General features: G+C 44.2%; 1 protein-coding gene across 6 annotated transcripts in view; it reads right to left on the bottom strand.

The window, feature by feature from the left end:
* The window catches only part of RUNX2 (RUNX family transcription factor 2), a 358429-nt gene that overhangs the window by 175871 nt on the left and 163540 nt on the right, over positions 1-19018 (bottom strand). For all 6 annotated transcript variants that reach the window (XM_081246848.1, XM_081246844.1, XM_081246845.1 and 3 more), the window contains one exon: positions 1738-1899. In XM_081246848.1, the coding sequence (XP_081102974.1) occupies positions 1738-1899 (162 nt within the window). The remainder of the gene's footprint in view (positions 1-1737; positions 1900-19018) is intronic.

The raw sequence follows: 19018 nt of genomic DNA, 5'->3' as shown, positions 1-19018 counted from the left end.
CAGGTACTGCCAGAGGACAAACAGCAAAAACTGCTTCAGCCACAGAGGGTTGGACAGATGGAAGCCCCAGAGGACCCTAAACAGAAACAAGTTTGCACAAATCTGTCCCGGCAAAGTGTCACCTTGGCCTCACGTAAGACAAAACGAACTCAGTCTAAAATACAGAAGGAATGACCAGAACTAACTCAACACCCACCACCCACCACTATACCTACGATCCCGTGTCAGCCCTGGTTATCCCCACCCCCGTGCCTTCCTCATCCCTTCCTGTGTCGTTAACTGATGTTTGCCAATAGCAGAGAGTCATTCCAGTCAAGGGAAATGATCACTCAAATGCCATACTCGGCACACTTCCCCAGCACATACCATGTGATTCATGACAATAAGAACAGCGGTCGGAATGAAAAGTGGTCACGTGGTTTTCCAAAGACTCTTGAGGTTTCCCTCCCCCACCCCTTCTTTCCCTACTCACCCCTATGGGAGTCCGTCTGTGGCAGAAAATGTGAAGGCATTAGGACCAGAGAGCCCTTTCCTGCTATTTGCTTGAGAAACAAAGCCTTCCCTCCTCCCAAGTTGAAAGAAATAAAGGAGTCTGAGCTAGTCACAACCTGCAAGCCTGCTGGCGGCCCGTCAGCTTTGCCAGTGGTGCAACTCAGCGGAGTGAGTACCGGCTTCGAGCTTTGCAGAAAATAAGAGAGGGAGAGAAGACAGAGACAGAAACACAAAGAGAAAGAAAGAAAGGCATTAACCTGGCCAGGAGTCAAACAGGTGCATGGAGCCCGAACGCTGAGAAGAGTGTCTGACAAATAGAGGATCCAACTGTGTGTGCCTCTGGGGGGCTGCTTCTGTACTGATGGGGGCAGGGCTGCAGTCTGGATGTCAAGGGGTGGATGACAGATTTTTTTTCTTATTCACAGGACTCATATGGTTGGCCAAGAGCCTTTAACTTTCCTCCACTTGTCAGTCTGACATCTTCGTGGATACTCTCTGGCTCCCTGGGATGAATTCTCCATGAGAGAGGGGCAGCCAGGATGTTGATCACGCACGCTGCCACCATGAGTCACAGAATTTTGTGGTGCCTTTGGAAGAGGGGGTGTGTGAGCCCCGGGGCTGCCACGTTGACAGCAACAGCAGTGAGCTGTGTGATTCGTGGAGAGGCTGCCTCGGTACTGAGCTGGCCACTCAGAGGCCATACGTGGCCTTTGAAGACTCTTACAGCCCCACTGCACTTGGAGTGACACATGTCTGGCAAGGATCTGAAGTTTGCAGGCGCTCTCTCTCAGAACTGGCTACCTGGGACTCCTGGGATTTAAGAGTCTCTAGAAATGGAGGGCTGTGCCCTCAGGCTGTAATTTGGCTTTCAGGCAGATGTTAGGAACAGAAAAGGAACACAAGCAGAGGAAGGCCTGGTACAAGACCCTCAGGAGAAGGCCCCAGTTAGGAGACAGAGCCAACCAAAGGGCATGCAATTCAGTGGGACTAAACTGGGAGGGCACTGAGTGTCATCTTAGACAAGGATGCCATGTCTGGTGGACTTTCAGTCTCTTGACTTCAATTGAAGTTCAAGCACTCAATAGCCCCACAATTCAGAAGACCTGGTTTGCAGCTGTCAGACCCTTGTCCACATGCCTCTGATGGAGAGTTACTGTGAGTGTAGCTGAGATAGCTGGGCTCATCCCGCAGTCCCGACCCCACCCCTGCACCGGAGTGGGTTTTGAGTTCAAGTGTGGTCTTTACCTGAAATGCGCCTGGGCACGTCGGTGATGGCAGGCAGCCCGGTGCCCCGGGTGGAGGACAGCGGGGTGGTGGAGTGAATGGACGGGGGCGTCATCTGGCTCAGGTATGAGGGGTAGGACTGGTCGTAGGACCACGGCGGGGAAGACTGCGTCTGCCTGGGATCTGGGCAAAGAAGAAACGTCTTTAGCACACCAGCCGCTGTGGCCTTCGAACACACAACCCCAAACTCAGAAAGGATAAAGCAGGGGAAAATCAGAATATACAAGGACGGTTTATTTCCCACAACTCCACCCTTGCAGGCCCCCTAGGGCACAGAGCTTTCTAGACTTCGAGTCTCTATGAAAGTAACAAAATGGATCTCGTGTGTAAGGACTATTTGTCTCTCTCACACGTAAATATTTCTATTTGGAAAGCCTGTCATTTAAGAAAACAATCTGCTTTGGTTATCGTCACAGAGTTGAATTCCATTTTATTTATTTTCTGCATTTCCTGTATGTTTTTTAATATTACTCCAATGAATATGTATTACTTATTTCTTTTTTAAAAAGTTAGAAAATTTGGGAACAATTTATTTGATTAAAGAGCAGGTAGCCTGTGCCTTTTACTGCTACACATCCAGCCACTATCTTTCAGCCTTGCTTTTTGGTTTGTAAATGATTCCATGATTTTAGCATGGTTCGTTTTCTTTCCAGGCAGGTCAATGGGGTGCCCTTTCCAGCCTGGGGTTTAGGAGGCTGGGGTAGAGACGAGCACAGAAGGGGCAGCATGTAAGGAGAAGAGGAAAGAGGGGAGCCAGTTATGTTATTCTCATGCTAAAGCTACGCCAGAAAATAGCCTTTAAGAAAAAAACAAAACTTAATTTCAAAGCCAACTAAGAACTGAAAAGCTTCATCACCATCCAGTTTCAATGTTAAGCACATGAGTTTCTGACAGTAAGAAAATGATCCAAAACACAACAGGGAAATGTCTTCAATCCAATTGGAATCTGTTTAAAAGATGTCACGTGTTTGGAATGTGGCCTAGTGTTACCTCCAGTCACTATAACGATAAAAATAATGGGCTACCAACTGGTTAGAGTGAACTGCTGAGAATGAGCAATATCTTTTGATTTATCTCTATGGAGTTTCTTGGAGGTACAAACAGAATCATAAGCAAATTTCTCTTATCATTTTTTTTTCTAACTTCACATTTAAAAAATTTTAAACACTCTAACATACCAGGCTGTTCTCAAGACAGCTTTGTATATTAGAATAGCCATGGACTTTGGAATGTGCAGAATTAGGTTCAGGTTCTGAGACTTCTATTTTCTAGCTGTGCGATCTTGGGTTAATTACTCAGTGACTCTGAACCTCAGTTTCCTAATCTGTAAAAGGGGGTGGGGGAGTAATAATATATGAATCACAGGGATGTGGGAATTGCATGAGAAAACTATGTGGAGAGGGCTAGCATAGGAAGCACTCAGTAAGTATTAATTCTTGTCTTTTAGAAAAACTCTTGGTGACACGAGGATAGTTCCATGGTTAAAACACATCTGAACTGGAGTAAATACTTTTGGAATAGGTTTAATTTTAAATTATTCCTACATCACCTATCAGCCTCTGAAAACAAAAAGCTCAATTTTTAAAAACTATAAATAGGTTGAAGTCAATTCAGGTTTATTGCTACAAATAAAAGTGAGTGTGACAAAACATGGGTTTTCCTGAGATGATGCCTCTTTTAAAGCCTCTCAGTTTTTCTGTCCAAAGCCATTTAGTTTCAGCTATTTCTTGTTTATTTGTTCCATTCAGAAATATTTTATTTAAAGACTATCTAAATAGGACATACTTTTCTTGAGTCAAAATAATTAAATACATCTGGATATTTATCTAATGTTACTGTATCAACAGATGTATAGGAAAATTTCATCCAACTCAATTTTAAGGAATATTTACCTGAGTTTGCAATTTGAATAAAAGTATAGCACTGTAAATGGTTAACAGAAAATTTTCCTTCAGAAATCTAAAGGATGCTTGATCATTAAAGTAATGAACTTTTGTGCTTTAAAACGTTCAAGGCTGACATTGTATAGATCGGCAACATTTCAAATCTGAGTGAGTGGTCCTCGTTATATATCTGATACAGCCATACTTCCTTGCTTTAACCATTAATGTAATTCACTATTCAGATAAACGGTAAATGATCTTCAGATGGAAAAAGATGCATTCCTTACAGCACCAGAAAGCAATCTCACAAAAGTAAGGCCTTCTCTCAAGCACTATTTTCAATAGACAAAAAGGACAAGAACCACATAGCAAAATGAGCAGGGCACACAGGACTCAAATTTGGATTTGAGTTCTAATCTAACATCACCAGATGACTCCCTGAGCAAGCAGTCTAACCTCTATCTCCATCCCTCTACTATAACATGTTACCAGCAGTATTGGGCTCTCTGCCTGCAAGTGGGGGGAAAATACAAAGAAATCTAAAGAATGACTAAAATCATTGACATTTAGACATATCACGAAGGAATTTGGGAACTTAGCTTGGAAGTAAGATACAGCCTTTCATACCTCCTTAAGCTGAGAGGCAGGCCAGTACAAGGGGAAAGAAGGGGGCTTTCTGATGAGAGGATCTGAGTTGGAGTCCCAGCTCTGCTATCTGTGAGCTGGATGACCTCAGCTGTATTAGCTAACTCTCTGAACCTCAGTTTCCTCATCTGGAAAATGAAGCAGCATAACATGATAAAGTGAACATAGCAAAGTGCTCACGTGTGCTGGCTGGACAGACAAGCCTAGGCTTGAATCACAGCTCCCCACTTTGCTGAGCAAGTCACTTAAATGTTGGGGGCCTCAATGACTCATCTGTAAAATGGGAATCATGACACTTATTAGGGCTCTTGTGAGCATTACATAAACTAGGCCTTCTTTAAGGCCGAGTTCTTCTAAGGCCTAACTTCTAAGTTATCTGACACTCTTGGCACATACTAAGTATATAATAAATAAATATGATTATTGCTATCTGTAAAGTGAGTATAATTATAACTACTATCATTTTTGTTTACAGAATTAGGTGAAATAATACAAGTAAAAGCATTTTGTAAAGTACTATATGAAAATGATTATTATTCTCTCTAGGAGCTCATATCACGTGGCCAAGGCCCTACTGTGTTTCATGGGGTGTTTCTTAATGTTGCTGAGCTTTAATTTCCTCATCTGTAAAATGGGATACTATCTCAGAGCGTGTCATAACGATTAAATAACATACAGCAAGTGGCTAATTATCATTATTCAAAATAATTAAAAATCTGACTCTAAACTATCCAGGGTGGTTGGGTTGTCTAGTGTTAAGTCTTGAAGATTTCCAAGATCAGACTCAGCACAATTCAGTATAATGCCTGGCATATAGTAGGTGCTCAATAAATAACCATTGCATGAACCTCCCAGGGTGGCTGGAGTAAATAATAGAATTTTATAATGAAGTAGTAATTAGTCCTTTTCTAACTTCCCCTTAGGCTACAAAAGAACTTGTTATTGGTGACGTTTTAGATTTGACATAAACTTCCTGACTGCTGGAATATATACTAGAATAGTCTATCAAAGGATAGCTTTCCTTTGAGTGGAGGTCCTTCCTGAAGATATCCAAGATTAGCAAAAAGAACTTCTCACTAGCCCTAAACAAGTGAGAAGATCTCGATCTCTCTCTCTTTTTTTTTTTTTTTTTCTTTCTCAGAGGACAGGCTGCAGGCCAGCCAATCTCTCTTCCAAGTTCACTGTCCTAAGATTCTATGACAATGACCTACTCAAGGAGGGAGAGTTACTAAAGAAAAATAAAACACAAGAACTGCCATATAGGGCTCACTAGATCTAGTCTAAGGAATTTTAAAAGGGAACAGTAATCTTTAAAAAAAAAATAATAATAATGGTCTCCAAGCACCCCAGGGCTTCTCTAATACCCTGTGAATGAGGCCTCAACAATCCCAGCTCCCCAACGTCTGGCCTGTGTGATACTGGACAAATTACATAACCTATCTAACTTTAAGGTGCTTAATGTGTATAAATGTGGGAATAAATAAGAAGAGCTCCCTCTTAAAGTTGTTTTAAAGATTAAATGAGGTAATGTAGGAAAGAGCTTAGCACATGGAAAGAACCCAATAAATGTTCACCACTGTTAAAGCATCTACTTTACTGAGCCTTCATTCTGTATTTATGTTTCCAGCCCATAACCTCTTATTCTAGCAAAGGGCCATTTTTAGAAAGCTTCCTATAGTTTTGAAGTCTGCCATTTGGAGACCATATCTGCACTGGTCGCTTTGATACCCTTTACAATCATTTAACCTGAATCGTGTTCCTTCTTAGTCTTAAGCTTCTCCCAGACCAAGAAATCCTAATCTGTTTAGTGTGTTTTCTAATACTGTATGCTTCAACTTTTTTCAAACTTTTAGTGGGGAAAAAAAAAAGGCTATAAAATAGCCATAAAATGTCCAATCACTAAGAAAATGTAATCCTATCATAAATATATGATTACATCATATTTGCTTTGTTGTGGACAATTATTAATGCTTACAACAGAGAAAAGTCACCTTAACCTGATCTCATAAATGATTTCTGAACTCAACTTCCTGAAGAAACCTGAGACTTCTGAGATTCACTCTGAACTTGGATGAGTCAGAGCAGGTGACAGATGTTTTTAGGCACCGCCGGTCAATCCTAAGGTTACTAATAGGGAAAAGTGAGTATAGGGCCTAGCTCTGAGACAAACCTACTAATTAACCATTAACAAACAAGAAACTGTCTTCATCAACCTCAGGCCCCACAGGGCTAGTAGAACATATTCCTTTCCTATACCCCATGCAGAGCTGTACTGAATGTTTCATCCTATTGAGTCTGCAGAAACATGGAGGGAAGTACCCTGTCCTTCCACTCCAACATAAATAAGAATATCCTTGAGTTTTTGGGTCTCAGAGGCTAGAGGTGCCAATCATCGCGTTGATATTACACCCTGGGTGACCAGAGATTACCTATGAGCACCCACAAGTTTTCAGAAAATAACTGAACTCTATTTCGCAGACATTCCCAAAAGACAAGAAAACTGCTGTTGAACTTTAAATCGTTTTAGGGTGCTTTAAAAACAATAATTCATTATTTTCCTATGGCAATCTTCGGAAACAGCATCAATATTATTTTTATTACTATATTCTAGAAATTCAAAGCATTGACAGAAGTTTTTATATAGATATGACAATTTAAAAACAAAACCCTGGGTGTTGGTTTTTTTATGGGCACATACTCTTTTGTGCTTGGGAAACCTGAAATACTAAATAGCACAGGAGCATTTTAATAGGACTCCACCCCTATTTCTCCCCAAACTTCTCTCCTATTACCTAACAAAGGGGAGGGGGGAGTTTAAAGGGAAGTGGTAATCAAGTATGACCTGTAACATAAACTTGAGAGAGAAGATCAGGTCTTCCCTATACAATGGACTGCTGTGCTCACAGCAGGATGTGACTAATCACAATGACTAAATGGGAGAGAAGAGAAAGAAGCAGAAGACTTAGGGCAGGGCACTGGAGGCGCTGGGGACGACATCAAGGAGAAAACAGTCCCCAGTCTAACTGGGAACCCATGCTAGGAACAGCCACCAGGCTTCCGAGGTCAGGCTAGTGACTGGACACCTCAGACCTACAGCTGTACAATTCCACAAGAAACTGTAGACCAAATCTAGCTACTAAGAGCTCAGGTTAAATAAAGAGGAGCCAGTCACTTGACAAAAAGAATCCCTTCAGCATTTGTTCCAACTGAAGCAATGTCTGTTGGACAAATTTTAAAAAGACACCAGAGAGGCACAAACTACTGGGTGTAAGACAGGCTCAAGGATGTTTTGTACCACAAGGGGAATATAGCCAATATTCTGTAATAACTGGAAATGGAAAGTAACCTTTAAATATTGTATAAAAGCTTAAAAAATTTTTTTAATTAAAAAATAAAAAGACACCAGAAGTCCAGGGGCCCACATACACTTTGCACTTTCTCTCCCAAATCACTAAAGTTGAGGGCAAGGTTCTTATTTAGCTATCCCTTTTCCACCTACAAAGTACCAATCGTCATTACTGCCACCTTAACAGGGCTTTTGGGGTGGGGCGGCAGTTTTTACATGCTATTCTGGTGAGTCAGCAAACTCTCCATTTTTATTGTGATGAACAGCTTCTGTACGCCGACGTGGCAGTGCAATGGTCTAAGGGATAGATAAGTAACAAAAGATATTTCTTGCCATGCAAAGGCTTATACGTGCAGGTGGGGAAAGTAAGACTAACAGATATAAAACAAGTAACTTAATGTTCAAAGCATGTACCTGTGTTTTTCAAAAAGCTCTAAAGATAGACATGAACCACAGGGCACCAATATCAGTGTGAATTTTGTAAGATCTCCTTCTAGGGTGGTGTTCCTTCAGCTTAGGCTACTTGGAGGTTGAGCCATCTGCTTTCCGTTCTATAGACCCCAAAACATAAAAGTACAGGAGGCAACATTCCCAGGAGATGCTCAAAAATGGATGCTACTTGGGGGAGAAGTGGTTCACATGTCTTAAGTGGTCTTTGCATCAGGCAAAAAATGGAGACAACCATTTATTTAAACCATGGATATGAGGAGAGCAAGCTCTCTCCTTTGAGTTGGACCACAGCTTCTGAAGTTCAATAACAGATATGGGGAAAAGGAAGTAAGGCCATGCATTTCCTAAAATGATTTGTAAAGAGCCATGGGCTCTAAGAGTATCCAGGCTTTCAAATGACTGAGAAGCTAAATTTCATGTCTGCCTACTTGAACTCTGAACACTTGGGGTCATAATAAGAGAGGAATAAAAAAGAGACAGATGGGGCTTCCCTGGTGGCGCAGTGGTTGAGAGTCCGCCTGCCGATGCAGGGGACACGGGTTCGTGCCCCTATCCCGGAAGATCCCACATGCCGCACAGCGGCTGGGCCCGCGAGCCATGGCCGCGGAGCCTGTGTGTCCGGAGCCTGTGCTCCGCAACGGGAGAGGCCACAGCAGTGAGAGGCCCGCGTACAGCAAAAAAAAAAAAAAAAAAAAAAAAGAGACAGATGGTTAGAAAAAAAGGCACCGTAGGAAAAAGAACTGACTCCAAGAGAACAGGTAGAAGTCTCTTAATGAAGAAGTTTGAGCAGAGTGGGCAGAGAGCTTTAGAAAAGCCCAGGGAAAGGTACACGTGGAAACTCAGTGGTGGCTCTTAACGAGCCCCCTTTGGTAAACACTCTGGTTAGACACCTGTGGGTGTGAACGAAGGGCTGCTTTCCTAAGAACCACTCGCAACAGGGCAAACCTTGGACACAGTGCTGAACTCCACGCAGAGACGGGAGGAAACAAGTCAACAGGGGCCAAGGCTGAACCGGCACACAAGCGACTGCTTCCTGTCTGTGCGGCCAGTGGGCTGCTGTGTGACGTGGCAGGACAGTGGCCGGTGATTTCTGCCATGTGCGCCCCAGTGAGCACCTGCTGTATCTGGGGAGCCCAGTCCATTCAGAGAGCATCACATTCCCACCCCTTCTCCTCCACCCATTTCCCCCTCCTCAGCACTCAACTCGGGCTGCGCAAACCTCTGATATTTCGTGAGAAAACTGGGGTACTTCAAATGAGCTGCATAGATAGTTCTCCTAGTTGAAGATTATGCCTCTCCCTTGAAACCAGGGTCAAAGTCAATCATCTCAATGGAGAGAGGCAGCTTTACAATTTCCTATCCTAGGCTATTTCTGTCATATTACTGTCATTCATAAGACAAATATACTCACATTCTTACCTCCGTGAGTTCCCATGTCCAAACATTTACACTAAATGCTAAATCTTAAATTCCATGTCTTCTCTAATAACTCTGCTAACTAGACTGGAGTTTTAGAATGAGCTTTCCCACTCACTTCCCGTTCTCCTGACCAAGAGGGAACACCGTCTGAAAACAAACACGCACTTCCAAGGGCAGGGGGAGCACTGGATGGGGGGCTCTGGCACTAACTGTGCAGCCGTGCACCAATAGTTCACCTTCTCTGAGTATTGCTGTCGTCAGGTATAAGATGAGAAGGGATGGGTTATCTCTAAGATGTTTTCCAGCAATGAAATGCTATGATTCTAACTACTTGGAAAATTGGGCTCCCAACCCTCAGTCCTTTCTGGAGTCGGTAGTTGCAACAGCAAGGACCGAAGCCGCCCTGAGCTGATCTGGGGCGGCTGGGAGAGGAAGTGATGGGGGCTGACACTCGCGGTGTGTCCCATCACAGAGCGTTGTGGCCCACGTGGGCAGAGAAGGCACCGTGAGCGGGATTTTGACTCCCCTCCTGTCCCCAGCCAGGCAGTCTCCAGCTGACTAAGGTGGCCACCAGAAACGCTCGGCAGACCACCAGCCCAGCCGATTCCAGAGCTTAAGGCTGAAATCTGAGAAAAAAGCAGCAACCTGTTCGGATAGAACTGGATGCTACGCGGGGTGCACCAGGCATGACGAGTTATGTGTCAGTACAAACAATGGGAGGAGGGGGACTTAGGAAATCCCAGGGGACCATGGTGGGGAAGAGAATGAGAAATGACAGGTACAGCCTGAGACATCACAGCCCCTAACAAAATGTCAAAAGAAAAACCAGAAGGAAGTTAAGACAAGGTAATGAGAAGTGCCTTTTTTCAGTACCACCAATTTGGGGCTGGATGGAACTCATCACTGTCTTACAGATAATGAGGGAATTTTCTTATTTTCTTTTTAGTTAGGGCTTCTCGTTGACAGAGCAGAGTCTGCAGAGTTCTTCCTTATATTAAGGAAAACATGTCTCCCTGGAACTCCACTCACCCCTCATCATTGCTGCCTGGGATTCCTCGTCCACATGACAGTTATTACATTATTTGAAGATAATGCCTTTAAAGCTTGCTACATGATAGGCAGTACTTTTACATTCTCTTACCCCATTTACCTAGAAAAACCTAATAGAAGAAACAAAAGGCTATACCATATGTCACACCTAACCTGGCCTCAGCCTCGGCACATCCGGGACCTCAATGTAAAGGTAGCAGAGTGAAGGGAACTAGCTACAAACAGGTAGGACCAGGATTTGAGAAATAACTGGGATGTGGTGCTGGCCAGGGCAAGTGACCTTAGTTCAAATCACAGTATTGAAGTGGATGCAGGAGATTCAAGTTCAAATCAGGCTATTAACATCTAGCGGGTGAGATTATAGCAGTCGGGGTGTTACAGAAGGTCCCCAGACATGGTGAATCCTGTTGTCGGATGGATGACAGTATTGTCCATGGTTCCAAGAACTGGCTCCCACTCCTTCATTCAAAAAATATCTATTGAGTACCTCCTCTGGTACTCTGCTAGGTTCTAGAGATATTAATGATGAATAAAGAGTCTGCCTGCCCTCATAGAGTTTACAGTTTGGTGGGAGAGGCTGACATTAATCAACTAATCATGTAACTGTGATAAGTGCTAAAAAGGAGATGTCCTTGGCATCATAAGAAAGTACAGTGGGGGACTCCAGCCAAGGCTGGGGAAGGCTTCTCTAATGATGTGATGATTAGAGAAGGGCAAGCAGAAGTCCAGTGGATACGTAGGTGGGGTTAAGAGGGCTTTAGGTAAAGCGAACAGCATATATCAAGTTCCTGGGATGGGGGCAGTAGAGCTTTCCTGAAGAGTTGAGAAAGCCAGGGTGGTTGGACAACTGACAAAAGGTTCAAGACAGTGTGAGAAGAGACTGGAAAACAGGCAGGGGGCACCCAGGCTATGCAGAACCTGCTGGGCCACGCGAGAGGTTTTGGTCTTTATCCTAAGTGCAATGGAAGGTCACGGGGGTGTTTTTAAGTATGGGGTGGCATCATCAGACGCACATTTTTAAAATCTCCCTCTGACAGCATCGTAATAGAAACAGGGCAGAAGTCCAGCCCAGGACACACACAGGGAAGGGTGTGTAGGGAAAACGGCAGCTGAAACAGATGCAAGGGTGGAGTCCAGGAGCCGCACTCAGGGAACCAGGAAGCAGCCTGAGGCACTCAGCTGCCTCTGCACATGGTCCAACCAGGGGGATGAGGTCCTGAGATGCCTCAGCTGCATCAGATTGGCTCTGCGTGGGCAAGGTGAGCCTGCGATCAAGGGCCTTGGGCCTGCAGCTGTGATCTGGGCAGGCTCCACCTCATACTTTCTGGTTCACGGGTAAAGCCTGGGCATCTGTACAGCTAACAAGCTCCCCAGGTGATGCGAATACACGCCAAAGTCTGAGAACAACAGGCATCATTTTTACTGATGATTGTTAGAAAGGAAAATTACCCAACACTACTCTGAATTAATCTTCCCTATCAGGAAGAATGATCTTCAAATAGAATGAGCAAAACAAACATGCTTAAGAGGAAATTAAGGCCCAAGAGACGTGAGGAGATAAGAGAGAGCAACCCACTGCTTTAAATGAATTCAAGTTCCTGCTCCAAGATGAACTACGCCCCACAATATTGCAAGAATGTATGGAGACTGGCAGATAAAGGGCTTCTCGTTGACAGAGCAGGGTCTGCAAAGTTCTTCCTTGTATTAAGGAAAACGTGTCTCCCTTGAACTCCACTCACTCCTCGTCGTAGCTTCGCTGCCTGGGATTCCTCATCCACATGACAGTTATTATTTGAAGATAGTGACTTTAAAGTTTACTACATGATAGACAGTACTTTTATCTCTTTCCCCATCCACCTTTCCTGAGAATGGCATTGCCATGGGTAAAAATCTAAATTGCAACTAGTTTTTTGGAGCCACTGCTTGCGGACCACTAAAAACACTTGAGTCCCTTTCAAAAGCCTGTGTATAATCAACACTTCACACTTGATGCCCAAAGTGACTATCAGAAAGCAGAACGGGTTCACTAACAACTTGTTTCCTAGGATTACGAGAACAATAGGTTAAAAGAAAGCTCCTCTGTCTGCTGTGCATCTTGACCTCAGCAAGATACACACCTTACCTCTAAAGGGATGTACAGGTAGTTAAAAGGCCCACCAGGAAGTGGTTGTTGATACGGGTCACGGTCAGCTTCGAGAGAGGAACACAGTGGCATATTCAAGGACATGATAATCCTAGTTAATGTCCTGCATCTTCAGCAAAGTCTTTAAGAATGAAAAGCAACCTTCCTAAGCTTCAAGATGAGACAAAATTGGGAAAAACAGTCAACATACTGGATGAGGAGCCAGAGCCATAAAATAACCCTACAAGATGGAAGGAGGAGGTGAAAGTGACACAATGAAATCGACAAAGAACAAGGGTACCGTGTTGCATTTGGTCAACTCCAAGACGGGGACGGGGAAGTCTGCCCTCAGAGCAGAGTTTTTCATGGACTGCAAGCCACAGTGTGATGGGGTGACAAAAAGTCAGCACAATCTTGAGATGGATTAACAGAGCACGAGTGGACCCCTACCCCACTGGTCAGTGCTGGAGGGTTGTGTTTTCTCAAGGTAGGGTCAGCCCAGAGCCCTGGAGAAGACAGAACAAGGCATGGGACCTCCATCTGTCACATGAGGAAGGGTTAAGGAATGGCCAAGAGCTCCCATCTACCCTCAGCCTTTCCATGAGGCACCTACTTTCCTTCCTCCTAACCTTTCCACTTAGCTGTTGCTCATTCTCCAAGGTCACTAGATGAGCCAACTCCTCTTCAGAAGTTCTTCTGTCTTTACCCAAACCTACCAACCTCCAGAACATTCTTCCACATTGGTAAGTGGCTCAACATCTTCCTCGTTTCCCTGACTTGCACCGAGTCCTACTGAGTCCTAGAGAAACTGTCATTCCCACTGACTTTACCCTAACCTACCAACCTCCAGAACATTCTTCCACATTGGTAAGTGGCTCAACATCTTCCTCGTTTCCCTGACTTGCACCGAGTCCTACTGAGTCCTAGAGAAACTGTCATTCCCACTGACCATCAACCACTGCAGAGCCCACTTCTGTTCACAAGCTGCAACCACTTCAGGAGACAATCACTGCTGACTGGCTCTTCCCAGCATCTCTGCCCTTACCTCGGTCCTGCTCAAAGTCATTTTCCTTTCCCCCCACTCACCTTGCTGACAGCCCCAAAGGTGTACTGTTCTTCTAACCCTTTCCCCTACACCCTCCCCACCTAAAACCACCTTGTCAGACTTCACCTTCCCGGGACACTGATTTCTAATTTCAGCCCTGAGAGTTCCAGAATCTCCTGGTGCCTAAGTTTTCTTATTCGTTAAACAGGGTTCACAATACTGACTCTTCTGTGAAATCTGTCCTCTTACTGACTCTTCTGTGAAATCTGTGACAACCAGCTGTTTTTAAACAGTTAAAAAGCAAGTCCTTATCAAAATAAACAAAGCCCTGGAAAGAATCTGATGGTCTTAACTGGGAAAAGTGCCATACAATTTTATTCCTGGAATACTTCTGCATATATTAAAATGAAAAAAATGGAATGAAAATACTTTTCAAACTGATAACATCTGTAATATAATGTTGCTGCTATTAATACCACATAGTACAATAAACTCCAGCTCTCTGTTTGAAGGCCTGGGTGCCCATCCACAATTCAACATCAAAATACACCATTAGAGCATCCATTATACCAAACCACATGCCTGACTCGCCCCTCTCTTGAGGTAGCCCCGGAGGTTGAATACTTCATTCAAAGTTAGACTCCTATTCTGATCATTCTTCCCAGAATCCACAGCAAAAGGTAAAAAGGGGCAAGAAGGGTCCCTAGGCAACTAGTAAAGACACACATACATGTGTGTACACTATACACATATACAGATATGTAAAGCTCAAACTAAATATAAAACTAAAAAGAGAAAGATGATGCTTTGGAAAAGAATGAGAGAACGAAACCCAGACTTCCTCTGGGCAGAGTCCTGAAGTCAGGCTAGAAATGGAACAGCCTTGGGGAGGGACAAGGAGAGGCATCATGAAGGAGATCGATTCTCCTTATCATGATTCGATATTAACTGAGCATCTTGTATTCCAGACAGGAGAACATTACAATGCCAAGATTTTGGTATTTAAGAAATTGATTTTTCTTGGAACATTACCCATCTTGTGTTTTTCTAAAAGCGTAATAAAGTCAGAACATCTTCAGTTAATAGGGAATTCCAACCGACAGAAGTCCAGAGACCTTTAAGGAGCTCATCTACGAATGATGCCAACAGTTGCAGTGACCACACAGCACACTGACAGCCAGCCCTTCACAGGGTCATACTGAGCTTTAGCCTTCCAAGCAGCCCAGGTCGGACCTGAACTCCACTCTTCCTTAGTAGATGGCTGCCAGAGTTGAAGAGGTGTGAAATTGTGTTCACACACAGGATTTGTGCTATTTCTTCATAAGAACTGTAACCAGCAACCTCCTCTGAAAAGCTTTCCCGCTCACACGTGTGTGCGGCAGCAGCAACTTTTCCTGGCTATTCTGCCCAAAAGATGTCAAAGGAAGAAGACAGGACAAGACTCTGCAGTAACTTCAGAAATGAAAACACAGCACCACCCAATTGAAAGAACAGAACTTCCAACCACCTGCCCTGAGTGTGGTGATTTCGGTTCCTTAAGACACAAGGTGCCCATAGGTGAGTAGGACCACAGTGATCGTAAAGCAGGGGACCTCATTTGACTCCCACTCCCCACATCCTACAATTCTTCTCACGCTGAAGGCACCCCCTGCTCAGTAACAGTCACGGTGCCCCTCGTGGGTTCATCCTCTTCACACTCACAGCCACCACCACCCACCCTCGCCCGCTTCACCTCCCAACTTGTTTCACCCGAAAGAACTGCGGGGTCACTCGGCACTTGAATAGGACGGTAGTTTGGGACACGGCTGCTCAGCTGTGCTTTCCTATTTCTAAAAGGCTTTGCTAGTAAATGTTTCAGTGCAAGCACAGCGGCCTGAGGGCTATAACAGCCAAACACATACACAGCTGAAGCCCAGCTGGCCAGGATCCTCTTAATGCTTAAAGGAGCATGTTTGCCAAGGGGACACAGCAGCAGACTGAAGTTGGGCGGAAACAACTTCGCTTCGGGCAAGGTAACTGCTGATAAGATCATCATCATCCTACGTGATGCCTGGCAAGTTGATTTTCAGGATATCCCTAAAAAGGTTACCTTGAATATAGGCTCATATATAACTGTCCTTTAATTAGCAAAAGCAATTATATTGCATTTTAAAGCTTAATTCACATACTCCTAATGCATCCCTTTTATGAACATTTCGTCTCTGAGGATCCTAAATAATATCTGATGGAGAAAGAAAAAGACATCGGTCCATTAGGACACGTGCCACTTAGACAGTCAGCAACATGGCCGACTCAATGGCCATGAGGCTGGTTGCCCACTAAGAGTCTGGAACTCACAGTCAACTATAGTAGCTCAAGAGGCCTTTAGCAGCTCACTTCTCGAAGAGTCCACTTCCTCCACCTATAAAATATGTACTTTACAGAATTGTTTTAAGGCTTTAACAAGAACTTTATGTAAAACTAGTTTGTAAATGGTAAAGAGCTGCACAAAGTCTGAAATGGGAGGAAACTGGGCCAAGAGAGACGTACGCTTCAGCCTCCTGAGGGTGCCTGGTGGTTGAGTGCACAGGATCCTCCAGCTACATAAATCTGGCCTTAATTCCTATATTTATGACTCACTGGTGTGTAAGTGGGACCTTGAGCAAGTTACTAGCCTCTCGGACCCTCAGTTTTTACAACAACGCTACCCATCTCACAGAACCGTTGTGAGAAATGCCTGCTACACGATACACAGTCAATAAATGGCAGCTATGAGTAATCCAATCAAAGAGGTACTAGAAAAATATTCAGGGTAGGATAATAATGGGTCACACTTCCTGAAGAAGTCAAACACCTGTTCATTCATTCATCACCAAACCGAAAGTCACCAAGCAGTGGGCACCACAGAAGACAACAGGGACACAGAGGTCAGCAAAACATGGCCCTAGACTTTGAAAGTTCAAACTCTGACGGAGGAGACAGACGTGTACACAGATAATTGTCACCATGTGCAACGGTGGTGTGGGAGCCTTAGACTCAGCTTGGGTGGGTTGGAAGAAGCCTGACAGAGGTGCCAGAATTTGACCTGAGTTCTGAATGCGACCATCCTTAATTCCCTCTGGGGCTACTGCAGTCACTTCCTAAGGATGACCCTGCTCCTACCACTGCCCCCTTACGATCCATGCTTCACACAGCAGCCAACGGAGTTCTTAAAAGCCTGTGAATTAGATAATGTCATTCTCTTGCTTCACATCCTTCAATAGCGCCCCACTGTGGTCTGGACAAAACCCACACTCCTTACCAGGGCCTTGAAGACTCTCCTTAATCGAGCCCCTGCCCGCTCCCCTTTTTCACTCCGCTCTACCTATCCTGACCTTCCTGGCCCCTGCACACACCGCATCACTGCTCCCTGAGAGCCTTTGCCTGAGCTTCCCCTCGACCAGAAATGCTGCTCCTCAGAGATCTTCAAAGCTCTTCAAACTTTCCCATCAAACTTAGCTTCTTCCCTCCCTACACTGCTCTCTCTCCCATTACTCTATTTCATTTCCCCAAAGCTTCCATTATTATCTGAAATTATCTTGCATGTATGCTTATTGACCCAATCGCTGACTATATGTCACCAAAATGTGAGCCCCTGGTGAAGAGTAACTATACTATCTTGTTCTCTTACACTAATGCCTGGCAAAAAATAAGCACTCAATAAATATTTTTTTAGGAATGAATAACAGAATCGCAGAATGCCCACCCCCAAGGTTACATGAATTTCCCAATCCGTCAAGGGCCTGAGTCAGCTTTCTCTTCCTCTAGATGCGGCTCACCCATCCAGAGAGTACTGAGTTCAAAACAGTGCTTATCTTGACAACACCTCCTAACATAGTCTCCCTACTCCACTGCTACCACCATGTTCTGAATCCAAAGAAGTGGACATTTGTGACAAGCTAGGTGTTTCCTAGCACCCAGAGACAGGCAACCGATGTCTGAAAGATTAAAAAAAAAAAAAAAAAAAAAGAGGTGCCGAGGAAGCAACTTCCTCAGGAAGCCATGGGGAGGCCCTGGGCCCTCAGGCAGAACGTCCCCATTAAAGACCTCAACAGAGTGACAGGTCAGACCTGCACTGCATAGAAGCCAGCCCACCATATGGCCAGGACCTTGAGCCCTAGGAACTGTAAGGCACACTAATATGAAACAGTAAAGGCTTAGGACTTCTTCACTTTACAATTCCTAATTTCATTTCACTCTTCTGGGAGTTCAACTTGCCTTTTATGCTGGTATGTAGGAGAACTCATAGTGACTATACAACCATGATCACTGTCTACAGTTTGGGGGTAAGAGCTTGAGACATCAAGAGAGCCAAGCCAATCGATGAGAGATAACTGGGCCCTTTCTGTTACAAATACCTTTATCCAAAGGATTACGTGAACTAAAATGCAGGTGTGGCATATTGGAAAGAAGTTACAAAATCCAGTCTCTTAAGGAGAATTTAATCATGTGAAAATGTAGACCCTAAACTGGAATGATACCAAATGGTTTAACCATGGACGTGTTCTACTGAAATGTGATTTCTGCTGTTATTGTTCATCAGAAGGGAACAAAGGCACCCTGGGATGGGAAATCAGAAAGAACGGTCAACACGAACCAGGCATGATAGTCCAACCCTTCTTGCAATGATTTCTTCTTACCTAAACTTTCATTCATTCAACATTTAATGAGACGCTAGCTACCACTGTGCTAGGCACAAAAGAAAATAAATGTCTGGAATAAATCCCTCAGAGAATTTCTAATCTAGAGGGGAGATACACAGAAGCCACAAAATGAGGCTATCTCAACTGAAGCTTAGAGGATGGAGAGGCAGCCTCTAGATGAAGGTTCCAAGACTTTCACGAAGAAGATAACAGTGACCTTGAAGGATGGGTGGATCTTGTCAACAGAAAGAGACCGCCATAGATAGAACAGTGTAAGTCAGGGGGTACAGAGGGAAGACGTGTACATTATAGCCTTGGGATAGAATGTGGCTGTGCAAGGGCTGGGAAAGATAACTCTTCACTTAGACTTTAACTCAAGGACAGAACTTTTCTGCTCTCCCCCGTGTTCCCTAAGACCCAATTCTCTACATGTGGTTCACTCTAACTTACACTTATTAAATAAATAAGAAAATTAATCCAGGGAGAAAAAAATGATCTATTCAATTCACTTTGAAGCTGCTGCTGCTACGGATGTTTCTGGGTTGTCCTAATAACCCAGGTCATTGTAGAACTCCGCATATCCTTGGTTATGGGTAGACACTTGTATTGTCTCACTAACGA

Source organism: Mesoplodon bidens, assembly GCF_964165515.1.
Source record: "Mesoplodon bidens genome assembly, chromosome: 10".
Lineage (NCBI taxonomy): Eukaryota > Metazoa > Chordata > Mammalia > Artiodactyla > Ziphiidae > Mesoplodon > Mesoplodon bidens.
This window is presented reverse-complemented; position numbering and strand designations above follow the sequence as displayed.